General features: G+C 34.1%; 1 protein-coding gene across 2 annotated transcripts; it reads right to left on the bottom strand.

Annotated features, from left to right (window-relative positions):
• Positions 1–2,153: 2,153 nt before the first annotated feature.
• On the bottom strand, positions 2,154–9,121 carry LOC148677635 (uncharacterized). Of its 2 annotated transcripts, none has more exons than XM_088609312.1 (6): positions 8,944–9,121; positions 8,341–8,454; positions 6,339–6,629; positions 5,353–5,473; positions 4,896–5,000; positions 2,154–3,428 (listed from the first exon to the last, which is right to left on the bottom strand). In XM_088609312.1, exons 1-6 carry the CDS (start codon positions 9,005–9,007, stop codon positions 3,290–3,292), a joined length of 834 nt encoding a protein of 277 aa, XP_088465438.1. In that variant the 5' UTR covers positions 9,008–9,121; the 3' UTR covers positions 2,154–3,289. The 2 variants fall into 2 exon arrangements, 1 of the variants encoding a protein (XP_088465438.1); XR_015927788.1 differs by having other exon boundaries at positions 3,354–3,428; positions 3,684–5,000.
• Between the last annotated feature and the right edge of the window lie 15,056 nt (positions 9,122–24,177).

Raw genomic sequence — 24,177 nt, 5'->3', positions numbered from 1 at the left:
ATCTGACCTACTGTATGAAATCAATTGCAAAATGGTGGATTATGATGTGCCAAGTGTTACTACTGAGTTCCTTGCAGGGGATGTTTACTGTAAGTGAACTGCAAATGGGAGAATTTACAGTATAATGTAACACAACAAAATCATATGAGGATAAATTCAATTTAAAAGTAATAATTAGTAAATAATATTTGTATAACTAAAATAATAGCTATAATTTCATCATAACCTTTTTCACAGCATAAAACAATATTACAGGTAAGTAATTTGATGGGATTCTTACTGTTTTTGGTTTAAGAACCATGGTCTATACAATTGAGCCTTGCTTAGTCTTAAGTCATTGTTAGGCTCACTCCATAAATTTGAATTTTCCAACTGTGTGACAAATACAGTATATCACCCTGTAGTAGGGATATGTTTAATGAAATTGTAGAGCTGATTAATTTTGTAAGCACATCTCAGAATGGGGTGTCACAGTGGCATAGTACTGGAGCAAACACTGCAGTCTATACTAACTCACCTTCATGTGCTGTTATCCTCTCACTTTCTCAAGACATGTTGGCTAAATTAATTGGTGTTGCTAGATTGACTCTGTGTAAGCATGCTTGGAGATGGACTCACATTCCATCTAGGATCCACAACCATTGCCAGGAATAAGCAGCTTTCTGATAAAGGATTGATCTTCAGAACAGTATGTTGAAGTTAACTGTCTATTGCAGTGATGTGGAACTGCAGTCTTTGAATACAAAGTTCTTGCAGGTTTTGGCTATATAGTATATTTCCATAAGCAATTTATTAAGACCTAATAAAACTTTTTTGAGTTCTTGGATGGTGATGCAGTGTTGTGAAAACTGGCCCTGGTGTGAGTGTGTGTATGTTTGTGTTTGTGTCTATCTGCCCTGTGATTGATTGGCATTCCATCCAGGGTGTACCCTGTCTTGCTCCTGTTGCTTGATGAGATAGGCTCTGGCTCCCTCACGACCCTGTATTGGGTGCAAATTGGATGGATGGACATATTATACAGCAGTTCAGGTGGGTAGCTGCGTTAGCATGCGTAGGCTGTAAAGGAAGAAGTAATAGGTTTATTCCATACTGAAAAAAAGATTATATTATATTATTATATTATATTTAGATTATATATAATATATTTATATTATATAATAACATAAAGATTATATTATACAGTATATAATATCAGGAATGCAATAGAAGAACAGAGTACACTAAGGCCCTTGTGGAGAGGAGGAATTCATCCCAATTGATCTATTGAGGTTTTCCCTGTTACAGTGAGAGAAAGACAGCATTGATTAGGAGTTTGCTAATGAGAAAACCACAAAAAGAATTTATGAATGACGGAATTAAATGATCGTAGTTCTGCAGAATTTTTGAATGGTCACATGGGGTTTGTATCAAACACGTACCTTTGACTCACTGTAAGTTGGTTTTGGAAGCCTTTGGAGTATATAAATTTAGTATACAGTACAGTATGTTAATGTACTCAGTGTACAAATATAGTCTCATATTGTGTGGTTATTTGAGTCCATCAGGAATGGAATAAGCTAAATGTCCACAATGACCATAGAAGACAATGATGGACAATTCTTTGCAGGTTTCATTCGCCACAGGTGTTTCAGTTAAAACCAATCCTAATCTTTTCCAAGTCTGTCACTGAGGTTTCATTTACTGCAACACACAATTTGCGGAGGTTGAGTGTCACTTTGCAAAGGAAAATTGGAAATTTTAGAAGGTCTCCTCACTTTATAATGCAATAGTAACTCTTATGGCTTGCTTATTGTTTTTGTGCATGCATTGTAATGCTGAGTCATATCAATCCTGATGCTATCTCTGCTGTAGATGCTGTGCGATAGAAGCTGCATATCCTGATAGCATGTGTCATCAACCCTTCTGTGCTTTTACAAAGGTTGAAGCACTACGTGCTTGGACAATTGGGATTTTCATATTAGGATATTATAAAAAACTAAACTGGCAATTGCAATTGAAAAAAATCTTATTACATAAACACACATAGACCACACACCGGGACGTAACATGGTTAGTACACAGATTTACTGTAAAAGTGTTGTTGTTGAAAAATATTTGAGGTTCAACAACAGGTTTGTCAAAAGTTGTAGGAGAACTAAGAGATTTGGTGTGAAGAAGTCATTTATTTTTATGTTTCATATACAATACCCTAGGTATTAAATGCAATCTTGTTGCTGAACAAAACAATGAATTTACTGTAGTTACGTAGTTTTCAGGATTTATACTACAGTATATGGTTGTTATTCATATGATTTCATTCAGAAAAACAATTACAAAGAGTTTGTTTAGCAGACTTTTAACGACATTATCTCATAGTCAGTTAGACAGTTTTCATAAATGGATCAGAAGAATTTCTTAGTCTATTATATTAATTTCTAGGAATTTCTACTCCATTCTAGAGCTAGAATGGTCTTTGGATGTTAAAGATTACATTGCAATGAATAACATAACAAGCTTCTCTTTTGTAGTCTCAATTTTATTTTCTTTTAACCTCACGTTCTTTTTTCCCTAGAGGCAATTCTGGAATGACAAGTCTGCCAGATCTCTGAAACTGATATGCTAAAATGGATTATTGCTTGACAATTTTATATTTTTCTTGAAAAACACAAGGAAATAATGTATTGTACATGCACACATGGATATACAATATAATAAAACATTATGAAGATGAGAAAATGCTGAAAATGCTAATTTAATGTAATAAAACATGTCTTACTAACAATAAAATAATGATTTAATACAGAAAACCAAATGAAATACAAGTAGTTTATAATATAAACCAAATAGGAAACAATAAAGTCAGTGAACCTCCAAAACAATAACACTTTACTGTATTAAATTCTAAGATAATTAAGACAATGCATCTGTATTTTGCAATTTTTATATTTTTCTGTATTTTTTCTGTATATATTTTTTTAAAGTAGATTTCTGTAACCGTCTTCATAGATCTATTTAAAATCATTTTGTAAGTCATTAATCACACTTAAATTCTAAAAGTAATATAGCCAAAAACAACTTTAAAATAAAAATGTGCCCTTATACATTACCATTCATTATATCTGTGTTTGCATTCAAGAACATTACACAATGAGAGGAAGCCATTTGGTCTATTAAGTTTGTTTGGTTTATAGTAGATAAGTGTAAACTAGTCGTTATTCAAAAAAGACTAGACGAACACATAATTTCTTCAGTTGAGTGCAAACTCATAACTTTAATAAAGAAACTGAGTATAAAGCTACAATGTAGACCTTTAAAGCGCTGATGTTCTGACATCATGTGGTTTGTCCCAAAGACTAGCATCCCTTGAAGGGGAATCCAGAAGAATGTCGGCTTTTATTTCCTGTTTTTCTTTGGGTATTGTCACCTCACATGAACCATTTGACGCAGTTCTGGGGAAAGACAAAAAATGCCTTCACAGTACAGAACAGATTTATTGGAATATTTCATTGACCCACATAATTTTTCATGTTGAGTTTTATTCATTTTTATTTTGTGTCCCTGCAAATATAGGGCTGTAAAATAATATTCTAAAGAAGTCAGAATGGATAAATTAGAGATCATCATGCAACGTCTTCTCAAAAAGTAAAACAAAAAATCAATTGGCAGAATAGATGAAATATCATAGCAGCATATGTTTATAGTACCTTAGGCTATCATCCATCCATCCATTTTCTAACCCCCTTTTCAATTCAGGGTCACAGGGCAGTCCTAGCCTATTTCAGCAAGCAATGGGCACCAGGCAAGGTACACCCTGGATGGGATGTCAGGGCAGACACAGACAGAAACACAGACGCACCCCAAGGCCAGCTTTTCCAGAAGCAGATTATTGGAGGAAACCCACACGAAAACTCCATGCAGATTACAACCCAGGTCTAGAATTTAACCCAGGGCCCTGACCTGCAAGGCAGCAATAAATGCTAACCACTACTGCCCCTTAGACTGTCATACTATTGGTTAATAAATGAATATGACAGTATATTTCAAAGTCTAATAAGTTACCTCAAGGGCATTATTAAAACCATTAAAAATGTTGCAAGTAATATGACTAATACCTTTCTGTATCATATGATTTCTGTGTACGAAATAAACATTGTCTAAAACACAAATCCATACAAACAGGTTTTTACATCTTATTTAGTTACATCTTGTATTTAAAATTAATTAATAATACATTTTTCCATTAGGTTTTTCACCCGTGGTAAAAAAAAATCAAGCGTCACCATGCCAAGATACTAACACGGGAAAGTATGCATGTGGATGGGTGGACTCTATCAAAAAAGCAAGTTTTCAAACCTAAAGATAATGTCATTAAGTATTTTCCTTCACCAATTATTTTCCGGTGACCTCCAAGAGCCTGGGAAGAAACAAATTTAGCTATTTCTGTAAGGTTTAGAGAAAATTCCCCCCAACAACACCCTGGTGGTGCTCTGCAAGTAGTGTACTGTATTTCTCACTTCAGCACTATACAGTACATAGTTAAATGCTAATGTGATCCATGTTCAAAATGATTAAGGATAGTAGAGCCCTATCTGTGCTGGGCATGAGGCACTCTAAAGCCTTTTTCTGTGCAGTTTTATTAAGCAAAGAATACATAGCTGAAATGCATTTGTGTTGTTGAAAGGAACATTTTACAACACCTTCCAAGAAGATCTCAAGAAACCCGTGCAATAATAAAAACACAGTATTGGCATTCCTTTGAAGTCCCAGGTTTAAAAACACTAGATGCCAGGTTTCTATTGCGAACTGGGTTAGTTCCTGAAGAGATATAGAAAGGCTGGTGGATAGAATAAATACTGACTGATTTGTGTGCTTTTACAGTATGTGTGCATATATGTTAGAACAGAACTTGTGCCTACTGGTTTGGTTGAACATCCCCACCAGTGAGCGTGTTTTCATTGGACTCTCCATGAATTGTTTCTGCTGCTTCACTGTCTTCAATCATTTTGACTGCCATTGTCCTTCTGTAAATTATGATAGTTACAGTACATGCAACATTACTTAAATCTGTGAAAAACAGATAAAACTGTCAAATTAAATTATAGTATTTATTTTCCGTTGAATTTTATATTGATTTGAATATTTGAGTCTAATTGAGTCGTTTTAGAATCTTAATGAGTCACTTTAAATGCATTGTTTAAAATACATATACAATGTTAACATATACAGTATTTTATATAAATCACAAAGGAATTATTTAAATATTTATCAGGTTTTATTTTTACTATTACTGTATGTATCAGTTAGCCCCAGTTTTGTATCAATTTTTGTAATGTGTAAAGTTGTTAATCATCTGCAGTAAATTACTATTATTACCTTATTCTTCTTTTCTTGCACTTCAAGCAATAAACAATAACCACAATTGTCTCCAAGACCAAGAGAACAGCTGCAGAAATTGCTCCAAACCTCCAAGCCTCAAGGCCTAAGGCAACCACCTCTGAAAAGAGGAAGATGCTTTTTACTTTGTGGTTAAATATGTTTCTTTAAATTTTAAAGTCACAAATATCACTTTGGCATTTGCACTTCTCTATAAAATAATATTTTGGCATTTTTTTATTTTGATTCATCATTAGATGTTTGCTTCTGTAATCTGACATCTTTGTTAAAACTGAAAGGGCAACGCACAGTTACTGTAAGTGTAGTCCTTAAAGAAAAATATGGACACACACACACTAAAGCATACAAACATAATCTGATCACCAGTTGTAAAGCTACTACTTTAATTGGGCTAATCCTTATATTCCCCTTTCCGGGTTTTTGCATTTAGTAGATTAGTAGTCCATAGATGCCAAGAATTTAATTAAACCTTAAAAAAGAAGAAGAAAATCCCATCCAACCATTGTCATCATGCTGCTTATCCTGGTGAGTTTCGCCACATGAAGAAAATAATACATATACAGTATAAAGCAGTTTTTATGGCCAAAGCCATTAAGTTAATCATTCTCTGACCCTTCCTTACCTCTATTCTGTATTTGTTAAATGATGAAATCTATTAATTTCATTTCTAAAATATGGAATCATATTTAAGCAGATTAACACGTGCTCACTGATTTCAAATAATCTGCGGAAAATAAAATATCAGGAGCTTTAGGTCTTAATTGAATATATGAATCTTTATATAAAGAGAGGTATTAAAAATGTAACAGATGAATATTGAGACCAAAAGAATTTATTGCATTTTTATGCTTCTCAGTGTATAATACTTTGCATTTTAAGTTTGTTTTCTCTCATTATTTTAAGGTATTCACTAATCGCAATGATGCTGTATGCATGATTTAGACCACCATAGCCTCCTTTCTTACCGTTACGCGTATCATAGGTTGTTGTGTCTAAGATATCTCTGTTTCCATCCTCATCTGAAAGGGGGGGCAAAAGAGTTACTGGGATTTCCTCTACAGAGTTGTCCAGAGTAGGCATGGGCTTGATTTCTTCTGGGTTCAGAAGTTCATCTTTGGGTGTAATAATCTCATTGAAGTCATTCGACTCTTCCCTGATCTCTCCAGCCATTTTGTTACCTTCTTCATGTAAGCTGAATATCTCAGGAGCTTGTGACTGAGGTAACAAGTAGGTTTCAGTTGGGACTGGAGCAAAATCTGTGACACAAGGCAGACATTTGGCATCCGAATGTAAATTACACTGAGGCTTTCAAAAGATCTTGAAAGACACAAATGAAATTAAACATCAATAGCCCTTTTATATAACATTAAAATTAACTTGTTTTAGTTCAATTTTTATAAGAAAATCTGGATATTTTTGGGGGTGGAGGCAAAGAACATTTTAGCACCATAATATCTCCCTCAACTTTTTTATACAGTATGTTAATTAGAAGGCCACAGAAATATCAAATCTGAGAACAACAAAGGAATTATTTAGTTTTTGCTTATATTTTTAGATATACTGTAACAATAGTCAATATGCACTGTACGATTCTAGTTTGATATTCAATTCACAATTGGGTTGTAAAGGACAAAAAAAACCTAACAGTTACTGTAAACATTAGAGAAATAATTCCTGAAAAAAAATCAGAAAGTTAAATTTTGGTTAGAGGGAGGTTTTTATGTGCTTTTCCTTCAAACTGGGTAATACTGACTGTAAAAAGGGATACAGGATTACTCAGCTTTTTAAAAGAGGAAGAAGAGTAGGTACAGTATAAGGCGTCATCTGATGTTTTTACAATAGATCTTTTTTAAAACCCTGACCTATGCTCTTGCTTTAGCAGGTTCACATTCCTTCTCTCCAGCTATAAGACAGTAAGTCTAAAAATACCAAAGACTTAGTGAATGATTAAAGGGCATCTTTATTTCAGAAGGGTAAACTGAGTTTATAATACTGTATTTCAAAGTGAATAATATGGTCAAATACTCCAAACAGTACACATTCCATTTATATACACTTTTTATTGTTATCTGTTTATTTTTATATTAATTTTAGGATAACTGAAAGAAAGCTTTTCTTCTTTTTTCAGTGTTACAAGAGATAGTTATATAACAGAATAGAAACCTTTTGATGCATTATTATTGTGAAATATGTTAAACATTGCAGGCAAAAGCAGATTGTATATATGAATATTCCAACAATTGTTTCTGTTTTGTTTTTTCTGTTTTATCGAATTAATATATTAAGGTCAGTGAGATTATTGCTGTTCTAAAAAAATAAAGAGAAAATATATCATACCAACTTGACAGTTATGAAGATGTGCACTTGACAGGCGTTATTTTATGGCTCATGGCTCATAAGCAGTTTACAGCATACACAGATTTAAAGTAAAAGGAAGCCATCTAAGCTGTTTTGAATGTTATGCATGTTATGTTGTGTTTACTTTTTCTCATGAAGGCAAGTTCTGAAGAACATGCGAAAGATCTTGAACATGAAAAGACTGAGAGTTTTAGAAGTGCTGCAGAGTTAAAAATGATACCGAATTTTACAGCAAAAGCAGCATTAAATTGCTATTGAAAGTCTAACATGGATAGGAATCTATATTTTTGTTGATTTTTAGAATATCACTGTGATAGGCAGGCACTTTATATACTTTCTCTTTAGTTTCACACTATTTTGGCATCTTCGTGGTTCTAGCTGGAAAAAAATACACTTATGTGGCCTGATATTATTTGTAGAATATTATTTATGTACTTTATTTAAAATGAAAGAAACTTGTTCTCAGAAGTCAGCATAGTACTATAATGTTTAAAATCTGGAAACAAGTGTTTCAAATTATGAAGAAAAAAAACTTTGGATTTTACAATTTAACACACTTTGGAGACATCCTTGAAACAATTTAACCATGGCATTGAGTTTAGATATTACCTTGCTCATTGTTGTCGCTCTCTTGAGTTGTTTCAATTTCTCTGTCTGGCACAGCTGTGCCTACTTGGGTTGTCATGGAGATCTCTGAGCTGCTGTATGGCTCCATTACAGTCACTGCAATTGGAAAATAGGAATAAAAAATACTAGTGTCACAGAAGAAATAAGATTTGTTCTGTATATGTTCACAAAATTCTATATTAGTATTATATGGAAGTTTAAACCTATGGCCATTGGTTACAAAGTCATTTCAGTGTATCATCACAAATTACAATAGCTATTAATTTCCAAAACAATTCAGCCATTAAACTACATGTAATTGTAATTATTTGAATTGAAAAAAAAAATTTTGCAACTTGAAAAAAACATGCAATATACAGTATAGGAATGGGAAAAATATAAATATTTTACTATGTTTAAGGATGAAGTATGAACTCCATAACATCTCAAAATTAAAATGACTTATCTCTGTCACTTCTACAGTGTGTTTTATACATTTTCTATACAGTATATGTTAAAGTCCATCTGACTTTATTTTGTTAATTTCCTTTTCTGATATTTTTCAACAGAATAAAAATGATTATACAGACAAAATCGCCAACTTACCCTGAGGGTTACAAAGATCAAGTAGAAAAATGGAGACCAGTCCTTTGAGTATAAGAATTTCCATTTTTTATTATCCTCTGAATGATCTTCTTACTTGATATGTCTTAGGGTAGTTAAGTGCTGGAAGACCTTCCAACTGCTATCAGTGAAGAGTAGATCTGTTGTGTTACTGTATTTAAAAATGCAATCTGACCCCATGTTTAGAGTTATCCCTCAGTGTACTGGTGATTTTCTAAATTGGAAAAGTCACAGATTGCTGTGAAATACTTAACCTAATATGAGAATTCAAGTAGAACTTCTCTGGCATGTCACAGACACACTTTAAACCTTAATATAGCAATGACAATTGATTTGTAACCTTGTCAGAAATATATGATCAGTGGTAATGAAAAAAATAATGAAAGGTAGATCTTCTTTCTTTTAATTGAATAATTAAAATACTTGAGTCAAATATCTTAACATTTGTGCTGTTATTTTTTGGTAATAATCTCAGTACATATCTGGTATAGTGATTAAAATACATTTTACCTTACATAATTTTTATCATTGTAGTTTAAACAATTTAATGTAAGTCTGCAAAACAAGGCCATATAATTTTGTCTGTAACATCAGATTAAGATTTTTTGAATTAAGATAAATTCAAACCACATTTCACAAATCGTATAACATCAACTCAGTTTCAGTTTCAGGCACTACACTACTTAACTCTACACTTTTGTTCTTTTTCTTACTGTCGTATTAACAAATTGTCCTGACAAACTTTGCCATACAGAGAATTGGCTTATAACAATTGTATTGTAATTTGTAGAAAAAAATAAAATTGTTCAAGCCAGATGACTATAAATATAATAAAAAGCTAGGTCACAAATATGACTTAACCTACATTAATTAAAAAGTGAAAGGAGGCAGCAACATGGAACTATTCTTTTGAAGGACCTTTTTTGGACATTGTAAACAAATCTTATTTCATTTAGATTTCTCACTTAGATCTCTGTTAAATAGTCAGTCAGGCACTTTCAGCTGTATTCACTGAATTTGCATGTTATGTTAGGAGGAGAAGTGGTTTATCTTCTTGTTCACTGGCATAGTTCGCCACATTAACACACCTAGAAATTTTGATAGGTTGGTATATTTGTTTAATTTTGTTTAAGGATGGTTTTAAAGTCAAGTGAGAAAGATTACATACATTACGTATTCACCATTACAGAGTTTTGCAGGAAGCAAAACATTAAACAAAATCTGAAACAACTAACTTAAAAATCATGAAAATGACTTAGGTGTTGTCACATAATTTCAATTTTGTAGACAGCACAGAGAAGAAATACAATGACAAATATAGCATTAAAATGTGTAGTTAAAAGCAATGGATATTCTTTTGATTCAAGTATTCTGAATCCTCAAATGCTTTAACAAAGTCAACTCAATGGATTTCTGACTCAACAGAGAAAAAAAAACAGACACAGTCGAAACAATGCAAGTTGCATATAATAATCATCTTTCATATTTTCATGATATGCATTACACCTACTGTAGTGGTTGAAATGGGCAACAGCTTTGGTGTTTTGTTATTGGTGTACAACTGGGCACTTTGATTCATGCAGTCATTTTTTTATCTTGAGGTTCAGTTTTCTGCTCAAAAAGTGTCCAAGTTTTGCAGCATTATGTTAATTTGGTATGGTTTAATCATTATATTTTATGTTCTTATATTAGTAGACATAAAAAACTAGATTTAAGGATTGTACTTTACAATTCCATTTTTGATTACATTTTTATTTCCTTGGCCCAAGAAAAAAAACTAGAGCAGCACCATTTACTGTGCATGATGTTCCCCTTGGTATAATGATCATCTTTGCTCAATGAAGTCATGGATGTACTGTAAGCTTATTGTAGATGGAGTGACACTGGCCTGTCAGTTCATTTACTTGCCCTCAAGCAACATCAGCAGTCCTACAGAAATGTATTGACTCTCACGAGATCAGCTTGTGTTCAGAAGCTAATAGAAGAAGGAAAGAGTAATCTTAGAACCATTTTTTTTTCACTTAAACTAATATATAAGAGCAACACCGTAGAAGAGTCTACAGTCCAGTGCAATAGTTTTTCAATCTAAAATTGATCATGTCTGGAATCATTTTACAGAATTTTATTCCTTTTCTAAGCATACTTTATGCACTCTCTAGCTTACAGCATCTCAACTTACATCTCACCTTGTCTCCTCATTGGCTATATGAAATAACCACTAAAATAAAAATAAACCAGTCTGGGTTTTCAGTGCTTAGTACTGTAGCAGCTCTGTAGTATCTTAGAATAGGTGTTAGAAAATAAAATGATCAAAATGGTTGTTGTTCCTGCTCTACAAAGCTGGTCACATACTGTATGGCATATGACCCCACAAGGGTCTGTTCTTGATCCACTTCTAGCTATGACATTAGTTTTTGTGTTGCTGATACCTATATTGATATTTGCATGAAACCAGAAGTTATTTAATTAGATGGCTTGTCACACTATTAGCTCTCCCCATTTATGGACCAATTTTATACAATCCCCTCACCATGGTAATACATGGTAATAGACAAAAATGAATTTGCCAGAAAAATAAAAAATGAAAAATAACTCTGTAAGTAAAATATTCTAATTTACGCATTGTAAGTAAATAAGATATACTGCAATTGGTAATTTAATTAAAAACCAAACATACTTTACAATAGTATAAGAGGACATTAATTGTTGGCCTCAGCAGACAATACAAGGTTTTCAGTCACATGACTACTCACTTAGTATTCCATATAATTATTGTTGGTAGGATTGCTCTGTTATCTGCTGCCTTAGGTTTTTAGCCCATCCTTGTTGTGACATGAGTTTGGAAAAGAAGCAGGCTTTGGTTAATACTTTGGTTTTGGAAATACTTTGTGTTTTTTTGTAAGTTTGCCCTGTCGTGAAAGGTTATTCACGATGGCGTAGAATCCATATTAAATACTGTATCTTAAAAAGGAAATTAAGCTTGCTTGAGATATAATGTGTTATGAGTAACACATGTAAGCTTGTGGCTTTACATATTTTTTTTCTTTGGCATACTAAATTTTTTCAGCGTCTCCAACTGAAGCCAGTCCATTGCCTCATCAACTAGCCTCCTCCAGAGCATCCTATCTCTCCAGGCCTCTACATTAAATTTCCGTCTTGCCAGCATCTTTTTTCACTGAGTCAAGCCATCTTATTCTAGGCCTTCCTCTTGGCCTCTTTCCCTCAATATTCTCTTTTACTACCTCTTTTATCTTGATCTCTTCTCATGACATGGCCATACCACCCTAGTCTTCTTCCTTTGACAGTAGCAAGAATATCAGAGTCCTTATTAAGCTCTCTTAATTCTCTGTTTTTCCATTTTCTCCATTCTCCATTTTCTTTCACTGGTCCAAAAATCTGTCTTGAAGAAACATGAGTTTTGTCTCCTTCTTTTTAGTGAGAATCCTAAGCTCTGCACTATACAGTACCACTGGCTGAATTATTGTCTTGTGTGTCCTGTCCTTGTGTGTCCTTTTTGGTTGTTCCTGACAGCAGTATTTACTTCATGATTTCCCCTTGGCAAATCTTGACCTATTACCAGCCTGAATACTTGCTAGAATTTCTTCCTCTATACTATTTTTCTCTTGAACCACTCCTCCCAAATGTGTTCCTCATCAACTTATAGGAAGATACTTAGTTTTAACAATATTGATTTCTAGACCAACTCCTTTGGCCTCCTTCGCTAAAACCCTTGTCATGTCTCTCAATTCTTGTTCGCTTTGACCTATAGTATAAGCACTATATCATCTGCGTTGGCTTAAATATTGATCTTTCTGCCTAACTTAATTCTTATTTCCATTTCTGTATCTTTTCTTATGGCTCTTTCTACTAAATTGAAGCAATGGGGACAGGCAGTCACCTTGTTTGACGCCAGTCTTTACCTCAAACACTTCTGATAGTTGCTCATTCACTCTTACTCGGCATCTTGAGCCATCAACACACAGTTTGACAAGTCTTATTAGTTTCTCTGGGATTCCTGTTTTTTCTATTTCTCTCCAAATTGCTTTCCTGTTTATGCTATTGTAAGCTTTCTTAAAATCCATAAACAGTCAATGTATTTCTCTATTAAACTCCCAACAGTTTGCCAATATCTGTCGTAGAGTATGCATCTGGTCCACTGTTGATTTATTCTTCCTGAAACCTGCTTGTTGAAAACCTAAGGCTTCTTTCATGTACAGTATGGTGTCAGTCTTCTTAGCAGTATTTAGCTTAGGATTTTGCAAGCTATACATAGTACTGCAATTCCTCTGTAGTTTGTACACTGCATGTGATCTCCCTTTTTGAAAATTGGACATATAAAAGACTCCTTCCATTCATCAGGAATTACTTCCTTTCCCCAGATTAATTTATGATATGGTGCATCTTCCTATGAAGTGTGTCTCCTACCTCCTGCAGTATTTCAGCATGTGTGTTATCAATTCCTGGGGCCTTCCCTTTCTTCATCTTCTTGATCACTAACTTGACCTCTTCCAAATTTGGATCATCCACTACAGACTGTCACTATCTTGTCACTATTCAACAATTCTTCAAAATACTTCTTCCATTCTCCTAAAGCCTTTTCTTCATCTGTTACCAAGTTTCCTTCTTTGTCAATCCTTGCTTTTCAGGTTTCAGAACCTCCTCCATTGTTTCTTTTAGGCTGTCCTTAATTACTTTCCATGTTTTTTCAACATCGGCTTTCTCTTTCTCTTCTAAAATTGTAAACCTGTTGTTTAAAGCAATTGTGAACTGTTCTTTCTTGACTTTATCCTTCATCAAATTTAAATCTATTCGAAAAGTTACCTTCTTTTTTGCTCTTCATGGGACATTATATTCCCTGACGAATCTTGACTAATACTTTGAAGTGATCCGATTTCTGCTCCCCTTAAACTTCTGACATCTTCCACTATATTGTACGTCTGTGTCTTGCATCGACTAAGACATGATCAATTTGGTTATGTGTTGCCTGGTCTGGGGAGCTCCAAGACATCTTATGGACATTCTTTTGTGGGAAATATGTACTTACTATCCTAAGGTTTTTTGCTTCTGCAAAATTGATTAATCTCATTCCATTTCCGATTGATGTGTCACGCAGACTATGTAACCCTATGTATGGCCTCCAGACTAGTTCCCTGCCACCTTATTTTCAAATGAAATTTTAGGCCTTCAAAAACATACTGGGTGAATTGGCTTTTATTTGATGAAAATAATTATGGTGAAGATGGCAATAAAGCTTGAAACAGAATGTGGGGAGCAAAGATAAAATGAATGTTCTTCACAAACATAGTTTTGGAATTTTAAAAGGGCTTAAATAAGGAAGAGGGAAATAAATTGAGACAATTTCACATTAATATGCTCACTTTCAAATTTGTCCTGTTAGTTTTTGATACATCATTATAATGACAGGTAATTTAATTGTTATTTGATCCTATTAACATAAGAACATGTATTTCTCCATGATAAATGTTTCTTTTCTTTGGTAAAGAATGCGTGACCTCTTGTTCAGCCATCTTCAGGTGACAGGCGCTACCAAGAGGTGCTAAAATTAGTTGTAGTAAGAACCATTCAGCAAAGACATCCAGGTTGATGATGATGTACTCATGTTTTATAAGCACAAAAAAGTTTTTTTGTATTGGGAGCCAATATGTAGACCCACCACAGAAGATGTCTAGTCAATCACCAAACTTTGAATTATTTCAAGAATGTTAAGCTTCCATGCAGTTTTTGTGAATTCAATTTTTAGTGTAATCAGGGAATTAATGTTATTCCAGTTAGCTATCAAGCAGTAAGACAAGAACATAGTTTCTCGTAGTGTATAAAGATAGTAAAACCATGGTATTTTTTCTCAACTCTTCAGATATAATGGGGAAATTTGTAGTTATAAGAAAACGGGGATATTCATTATAAATTATTAAAATAGCATTGGAGGAGAAGATTTTCACCATAAATGAAATAAAGTATTGGTTTTATGGATTTATTTCACAGGCATCGTCAAGGGACCACCAAGATTTCTGAGTATCTCTGGGATCCTGGGCACTAAACTGAAAATGACCACTCTAATCCAGGGTCATATAATGGCACCTTATTCAAGGGCAGAACTTTTGAATAGAAAAATTGATAGAGAACACTGGACAAAGCCTGGAATTTGAAATGCCCACAAGCAACCCGTTGATAACGCTCTTGAATTAATTATCCTATAGAAATAATGTTCTACCCTGCAGTTACTACAATACAGTAAAGAACAGAATCTGCTTAGCTATTGCAGTAAAGATAAAATGGAATGTGATATGTGAGGCGATTCCCAGGGCATGGAGTCATGAGACTGGTTGTTTCTCTCAGGATGCCAGGAGATAGATCATTTGACTTGTATATTCATTTCCAATCTGATGAAGATACATACAATAAAGAGATTCAGACCATGCTTTTATTTCTTGAGGTTTACACAATTATGTTTTTTAAATAAACTCAGGAATCAGGACACAATTGTTCAACATCAGACTTTCACAGAAGACCTTAATGCTTCCAAATAGAGTAATATGTCAATAATGAAGATATTCTTGCCATTGGTCACATAATGATTCCTCGTACAAAACTGTTTTCTTATAAAAACGTGAACTATCATACAGCTATAATAAACTACAGTTTGATAAAAAATTAAAGCTTGAAGGAATTAAAAGGCTGATTTTTCAAGATTATTCTTCCAGACAAAAAATAAAATTCACTTTGTGAAAGTAGCTGTAAGAATTTAAAGGAGACATTTTTTCAGAGAGCCTCATATACAGTGAAAAGAAACAATGGCAAATTAATATTTCATTTATTTAAAGACATTTTGAGAAACTGACAATTACACACTATGCACAATATTTGTACTATAAACCCTTGCATAATGTAAAATAAATATAGTAATTGTGAAATTAGCCACAGATACTACCACCGCAAATGTAATTGGTGAACTTATCACAACCTTCACTGAGTGTGGGTTAGTTTTCCAAGCTGCTTGTTGTTGCCCTGGGGCGAGAATACTGTATGCGAGTTGTGATGTTAAATAACAGTATAGTATACTTACGCAATACTATGAATCAAAATAAAATATAACATTAAAATTAAAGAAGACAGCAGACCACATATAATAAATTACTGCAGTTCACTAGGAATGACAACGCCCAAAATCAAAGCGTAACAAACTATTGTGGAGCGAATATTTGGCTTAACCCGTTTGGCTGAGGGCAGACCTCCTGGCCATAGGAAGAGGAAGCCGGGACCCTCATGTAAGGTAACCAAGGGGCAGCTGCAGAGGTGGAGTTGGGATGCAGAAATCACACGCAAGGGAGAGCGATATCGCATTTGGTATATATAGCGTTTGGTGGAGGAAGGACGAATGGAGTGATTGGTAATCACTGACGGCTGGGAATGATTGAGCGCAGTTGTTGTCATCCCTCCCGAACTTTAGTTAAATAAACTCCATTAATCATGATAGCGGTTTGCTACTTAAGGTATGATGAGATACAGTGGAATAAAAAACAACAACTTATTTTTAAATGTTTGTAGGGTGCAATATTTTTATGTTTCATGAATGTAGATTAATTAAGTTGAGTGTTTCCCGAGTGATTCAACTAGTAAAAGCACTTTCAGAAAACAGACTGATTCCTGTTATCAAGACATTACCTGATTAAGCCCATGCCCAGGGTTTCCTTGAGTGACAGCACTCTCTTGGCCTTATTGGAAATAAAAGTGCTTCCATTCTCCCTAACTGTGATCTCATAGTTTTATTAGTAAGAAGTACCACTACTTCGTTCAGTGCTAACTCCTTTATGTTCTCAGCATGTCAAATGAAGCATAATTTACATTGTAACAAGAAACATTGTGTTTCATTCAAATGTTGAGTAGCTGTGTAGCTGTAAATATACAGTAATGTAAACTAGAGTTAATTTATCATGTGTATTCTTTATGTATATATAATGGTTTATATATATTGCCGGATATATCATATCATTGTTGGGCACAGTAGTTAGCATTGCTGACTTGCAGCTCTGAAGCCCTGGGATCAATTCTGGACCTGGAGTGCCATCTGGGTTCTAGGAAGATTGGCTCTGGTGTGAGTCTCCTTGTGTTTGTGTCTATGTGTGCCTTAAGATGGACTTGCATCCCCTCCAGGGTAAGACCTGTCTTGCGCCCATAGATTGACAAGACAGGCTCTGGATCCCCTGTGACCCTGTAGTGGATAAAGCATTTGAAAATGAATAGATGGATAGTTTTAATTTTCCAGCTTTAGAAACCAAAATGAGAACCTTTAGCCTTTAGTGATAATGATATAGATTTTTTTTTAATATTTGCATTTTAGAAGTTACTTTGGATGGGAGAACCTTTTGGAATCAAGCATTATACATTATGTATCTATAATATCATGGTAATGTTTGTATTTTGATCAATTATGTATGTGACTAATCTAAATGTGAAATATTTGGTATTCAATCTCAATAAATCTTGTTAGTACAAAGAAGTGATATTCTTGCAGTTCATTTTGCACAATTTGTGTTATAATTTGTGTTTCCCTCACTTTCCAGTTGCTACAAAGATTGAATGGGACTGGGAACCTTAAATACCCTGTCCCATCTGATACCACAAAAATTCCTCGTAATGATTTAAGTTGTTCCAACACTGTTTTCACATTCCATAAGAGATGAAAACCATAAAAATGTCTTTTACATTTCATGGTTTCATGATAACATATTCCAGAGAATGAACATAATACAGCCATGAATGGCAGGTCTTATTCAAAACCAGTGAACTGCTGCCCAGGTTATAAGTTATTTTCCCCTGAGGTATAAACAGTAGATGTACTGTATAATTCATGAATGTACTAAAAAACATATGTAAGAATCTGAATGAATGAATTTAAATACAGGTTTTAGTTGCCCTCATTAATAAACAATAATGTTCCTAATTTTAGAGTTAGAGTTAGTTGTAGTACTACCTAAAAAAGAGGATAACAGAATTACATATACATTTCTTGTAAAACTAATATTATGCTGTGTGAAGCCACCAAGACTAAAATGAAATGCTATATTGTATAAAAATGTACCATCTTATTCTTGACAGTTTAAGGAAAACGGAATACAACTGGTTTTATAGAGCGATACATTAGAATACTAAAGATGTGTCATAAATAAGCAAAAAACTATTTGAAAGTCAGGCAGCAATTTTAAAACTGGGCCAGACACCAAAATCTTTGTGTGAACTGCCTGGCAGCATGGGATTTATAGAAGTAATTACAGTAATCACATGGAAAGAAGAGGCTGATAGAGAAAAGCTGCCTCAGTACAGAAGTTAGTCATATGAACAGTTCATTGCTTGTGCTAATAGATCCCTCAGTGGGTTTTTCCAAAGGCAAGGATTAACATTAAGCTACGGTCACATCTACTCACATGATACTTTGCAGGGTTTCTTCAAGATAAAATGTTTAGAAAGTGCAGGTAGGGTATCACATTCATCCATTCATGTGTAGAGTATGTACCGAATGAGTCACTAGTTTTTTTTGTTTTGTTTGACGTAACTACTGGTAGACTGAAAAAAATGTATCAGTTAGAAAGAAATAGCAACTCTGATTAGATATCATGGTTTCTGTTGTTTATAAATTATAGTTTTATGCCATAATAAATATGATAAATGGACAGCATCCTCTTCAGAACAGCAGAACTCTCAGTTTGTAGTTGTAAATATGCAGTATGTGCTAGATCACCTCCTAAAACACAAGCTGTTCATATACTGTATAAAAAATCCTTTAAATCCTTAGTTTATCTTAATTTCTACGTCAATGGACCTGTATTCCTGCACTTTTTTATAATCATCCCTTGTTTTTATGAAATAAAGAATAAATCCATATCCTAAAATGGCAAATGTATTTTAATCCTGCAAGAGTTGCCATCACAGTGGGGATTGGGGAATTCTTTCAGAAAAGCATACAAAGACAAAGGTACCCTGTAACATATTTAAGAGGTTTTCTGCAGTCCCAGAATCTATTGGTTTTTACTATATTAATAAAAATGTGTTTTTACGTTCAGATCTTCCCATCCAACAGAGACTTTCAAGACCTTCAAACTCAATATCATGGACATGAACAGAGCACCTCCAACTCCATAACGCAGATTAATTCATGGGGAAAACTGGGAGAGAAAACACTTTCCTAGTTAAACCGATTGTAAAAATTAATTTTAACAAACAAATGTCAACCTCCCTCAGAGCATTTGGACAATCATCAACAGGATATGTATTGGACACATCTGATATGGTCAACTGACAGAACAAACAGCACGTCAAACTTTCATCTGGTGGTGACTGTGGGTATCCTGGCCAAACCATATTGTGCATAATTACATTTTGCAGACAACGATTCTGATGTGGCATCCAGAAGTTACACTTTCTCTCCATCAGGTCACTGATCTAAAATTGTGACTTCAAGTTTATTCTCCTAAAGCTATGAGAAAAAAATAATTTAAATTCAGTTATGAATTGTGAAACAAAAACTCAGTTGGAATCCAAATCTGCTGGCGCTGCATCTCTTGCAAACACAAAGTAATAACAAAAGCTTCTCAGAGCACAAACAGGCTGCATATTGATCTCAGTTGTATTAAAGGACAGCTATGATGGTTTCTAAAAATATGGTTTTGTATGTTCCCAGTGCTACTAGGAGCATATGATCCACTGCAATTTTGTTCTTTTCATTTTTTTTATTAGCAGTTTTGAACATTTAAAAGTTTAACATGCTCCACAAAATGTGCACATAGACAATACATGAGTGCTGAATTCTAACTTCAGAAAGAGCCATTTGATCAAACAGCACAGAGGGGAAAAACTACAATGCAAGAGCACATAATGTACCATTTGTATTGCAACTCAGGTTGTCACTTTTAACTCCACAGATCAATTAGCTACCAACTTGGCTAAACCAAAAACGAATAAAGAAGTCCACTGGGTTGACTTAATTATTGCCTTTGAGATCTTTTAATACTTGAATCTGTTCCGCTAATTGTTCTCTGTTGAGGACTAAAAATGTTCCATTCTTTTTTGTCAGTGTATGTCATTCCTTTAAGCCTGGCATTATATCTAGTTGCTCTTCTCTGGACTAATTCCAGAACAGAAATATTTTTTTTCATTTGTGGTGCCTAATATTACACAATGTTCTAAATTTCCAGTTACATTTTTACAGATGTCAGTGTCAATGCAAAACCGAACAAGAAATAAAAAAAAAATAAGAAAAAAAAATTTCCCTTAGAGCTGAGAGCTACTAAAATCCTTTCATAACAAAAGGCTCCATTATATGAATACATTGTCTTTACAATGTCTCTTCAGCAAACAGGTTATATTCAATGTGGGAGCTACAATACAACAGGGTTAATAGAGGGACAAAGCAACATATTTCCATACTTTAAAACTTTATACAGACAATAGCTTCTTATAGTCTTGCCTGATCATGTAACAGGTCAAAGATATACTGTACGTACCTTATATTTCTTATAATTCAGTATTAATATTGTGTTCTGAAAAGTCATGTGGTCATATTATGATGCATTTCTGTACCTCCAGCATTATTTCTACTATTCAAAACTGCATTATTGAAATCTACTCCAAATGTTTTATTTATTTACTAACTACTAAGCATGTACTGTGTTTATATACAGTATATATATATGACCTTTAAAGTACAGCATAAAGGTACAGTAGTAAAGGTAGATGAACAGCATTTAACAATCAATCACATTTATCATATAATAATAATAATAATAATAATAATAATAATAATAATAATAATAATAATAATAATTGCTTACACTTATATAGTGCTGTTCTGGACACTCCACTCAAAGCGCTGTACAGGTAATGGGGACTCCCCTCCACCACTGCCTAGTGACTGGAATATGATTGTGCAATTTGCCATTAGGTGTTTACAGCTCAAGGTTGGGGTTGCCACACTTACCTTTTAGTGTGTCCACATGCTGTTTTGAGCATGCACCAATTCAAGCATGGTGGCAGTACAAGGCATTTTTCCAGAAACACATGGCTGCAATGGAAAGGCTTTTTTTGGTTTCACAATGTGACATTATGTAGATAATTGGAGCATTTAATATTATATAATATTATTATGTCTTTAACTGAAGCTTTTGCTTGATTTTTGTCACACTGGATTTCCCCTTTACTGGAATGAAAGGTATAACTTACCAGCAGGGGTCTCTGTTATTTCAAGGAATGAAATTCAACCTTACTGGTCCAGTGTCAGCACTGATGAACACTGTTAAGTGAGATTTTCTGTCAAACGTGACACTCAGTAAACATAAAGAACAACAAGCAAAAATATTGTCAAAAAAGAGAAACACAAAAAATGTTAAAACAACTAGTGGACAACTCATCAAATTATATGCATTTCACTTATTTTGTTATTGTGAAATCAATGTTAAATGTACCAAAGATGTTGTTACAAATAGAGGTTTACAAAAATAGTGAATACCAGAGATGACTGAAAGGATTAGTAAATAAGTCAATTAAATAATCATATCCCCCTAATTGTAAAGATTTTACCAAGAATATACCCGAGTGGTTTGTATAATTGGAGGCACCTGAGAACTTTATTCTTTGGCAAAGCTTTGGTGAAAAGTCAAGCACACTTGTTTAAACACATATTTATTAATAATGACAATGCACACACTAAACAACACACAACATAAACATACAACATACAAGTTAAGCAATTTACAAACAAGGCATCGAAGAGGCCTACTCGCTGACCAACCAGAAAAACCCTTGACTGCTACTAAATATTCAACTTCTATATAAAAATCTAAATAGATCATCAAGTGAGATGAATCTGCCTTCTAAACCAAACAGAATATGACCTACAGTTAAATCTCTCTCTATATAAACCCAGGTGCTACAAAATTAATAGGAACCTATCTTCCTATTCCTAAAATACACTAACTAACAAGGAGAAGCCATTTTTAACTGAGGGGTTCACTATACAGGAAATGTAATTTCCTAAAAACAACAGAATGGCAAGCTCTCTTAACAAGGCTCAAATAATGAACAAGAATCTGATTTTTACAGATAATCTGGATAAGGACCTCACACCTGGCACATACTTTCTTCTCTCTCTGGGTCTTTTCCTTGCTCTGCTCCTTCTTTTTTCTTCCTCTATGTCTTTCTCTCTCTTTACCTGCTGTTTTACGCTGTGGTCCTTGACTGTTGATTGACACTTAATCAATTACCAAGAACGTAATTAAACGAGATAAACCAGAAAATTCCTTTGATCTACGTATGTGTCTCACACCCAGCACAACTAAGTAAACACTACAGTTCCTTTCTTTCCTTTGAAGCTACTGTGAACCTCAAATGTTTACCAAAGCCAGGTGCTAACCAGATTAGACAGATGTATCTAGATTAGTAAAGACACTTCAGTAGCAACTTCTAAGAACCTTAACAGTATTAAATGTAGGCCAAATCAGAATTAATAACTGTGCTTGTTTTGAATTAAATTGTTCGTAGTTCACTGCTGCTTGATAATCTTGCATTTTTGATAACTACTGTTTTCATCATAAAATATTATAGGAGTAAGTTATGATAAAATGGACATTCTAACTGTGGTTTGGGAGGAATAATGACAAAACTTTATACATCTTTATATATAAATCCTGAACTTGTGTCTTGTATTTTTTGCATTCATTATAAGCGTAATTGTTATGTCCCAGAGTGTGGTCAGTGTGTGTTTTTGTTGTTGTGTTCCGCACTTCTGACTTTGATTGTTCTCCCTCCCCCATTGGTCCATCATTACACTATTGTTTCAGTATGATGTCATCATCAATCAGCTTCTCAGCCAATCAGAACTCATCTTATTCAGTATAAAACATGAAGGCTTTAAGAAGGAAGGAGCCTTTTGTTTGACTTTGGTCCCACTTTGCTTCGCTTCTGGTTTTGCTTTGGCTTTGTTGGTTTGTTATTTTGCTTTATGTGTGTGTGAGTTTTCGTATAGCTTAAGCTTGGTTGTTTTATTGGTTTCTGTTCGTTTCTTTGTACTTTCGTTTGTTTGTGTTATCCTTGTTTCGCCATTACCTTGCCCAAACTTGTTATTGTATCAACCTCTGTGTTCTTTTGTACCCCTTGTCTACTCTCGTTTGTATTCGTACTTCACTTGTGTATTTGTGTGAACTTTTGTGAATAGAGTTAGTTCAGGTTGTTGGGTACATTTTGCACACGCGTAGTTGATTCTTGTATTAGTCACACTAGTTTAGTATGGGTGAGTGCCGTTTGTCTTGTATGGTTTTGGGTAGTCAGTGGAGGTTAGCTAGGGTGTTGAAGACGCCAAAGACCGTGTGTTTCGGGTTTTCTTTTGTAGTCAGGTTAGCTTTCCCTCACTTTCCTAGCCAGCTCTTTTTGTTTGTTATTTTCTTTTCTTTGGCACCACTCTAGTTCCCTTACCCTGTGTGTTATTGTCTCCAATTACAAACCAGTCACTTATTCAACTTAAAATCATCACTTTTGCACCGACTCTTGTTATCACGCTTCCTAGTCCCTCACCAGAACCCACCTGCTTCCAAAAATTATCCTGAATGTTACACCCCTTTAACCCTAGACGCTTGGGGCCATAACAGTAGTCCATGATCCAAACAACAAGAAAGGAAAGAGAAAACAACAAAGAAAGAAATAGAAAAATATTCTACTTGTCTTGCATCCACCTCACACTTTCATCTATATGTGGACCGTTCTCCAAAACACAAAGAAAAAAAGAGAAAACAATCCATCTCTTGCATTTATTTCATGCATTGTTTATGCCGTACCTTAGCCACCTTCCAAACTACCAAACAGAAAGAAATATGTTTTATATACTGTACTTTACTCATTTTTCTTGTGCACAATCCAACAAGTGGAACATGTCCCTTATGATTGCAAAAAACAAAAAACGTTTTAACTAAAAAACAAAAAACAAGGATGAAAAAGAAAAATTATACACTTGTGTCTGTGTAATTTTTCAAATTGAACAAGAAAACAAGCTAAGGCAGAAAGATAAAAATCAAAGCTGTGTCCTTTTAAAAAATAATAACCAAGCTCTGTCATCCAATCTACTTCTGCCTCCTGAGATAGTGTCATGCAACACACACTTAGCTGCTATTCTTAGTGTCCATCGTGGCACAACAACTTTGGTGCGTTCGGCTC

The sequence above is a fragment of the Lepisosteus platostomus genome, chromosome 1 (genome assembly GCF_059453375.1).
Source record: "Lepisosteus platostomus isolate fLepPlt1 chromosome 1, fLepPlt1.hap1, whole genome shotgun sequence".
NCBI classification, from domain to species: Eukaryota; Metazoa; Chordata; class Actinopteri; order Semionotiformes; family Lepisosteidae; genus Lepisosteus; species Lepisosteus platostomus.
This window is presented reverse-complemented; position numbering and strand designations above follow the sequence as displayed.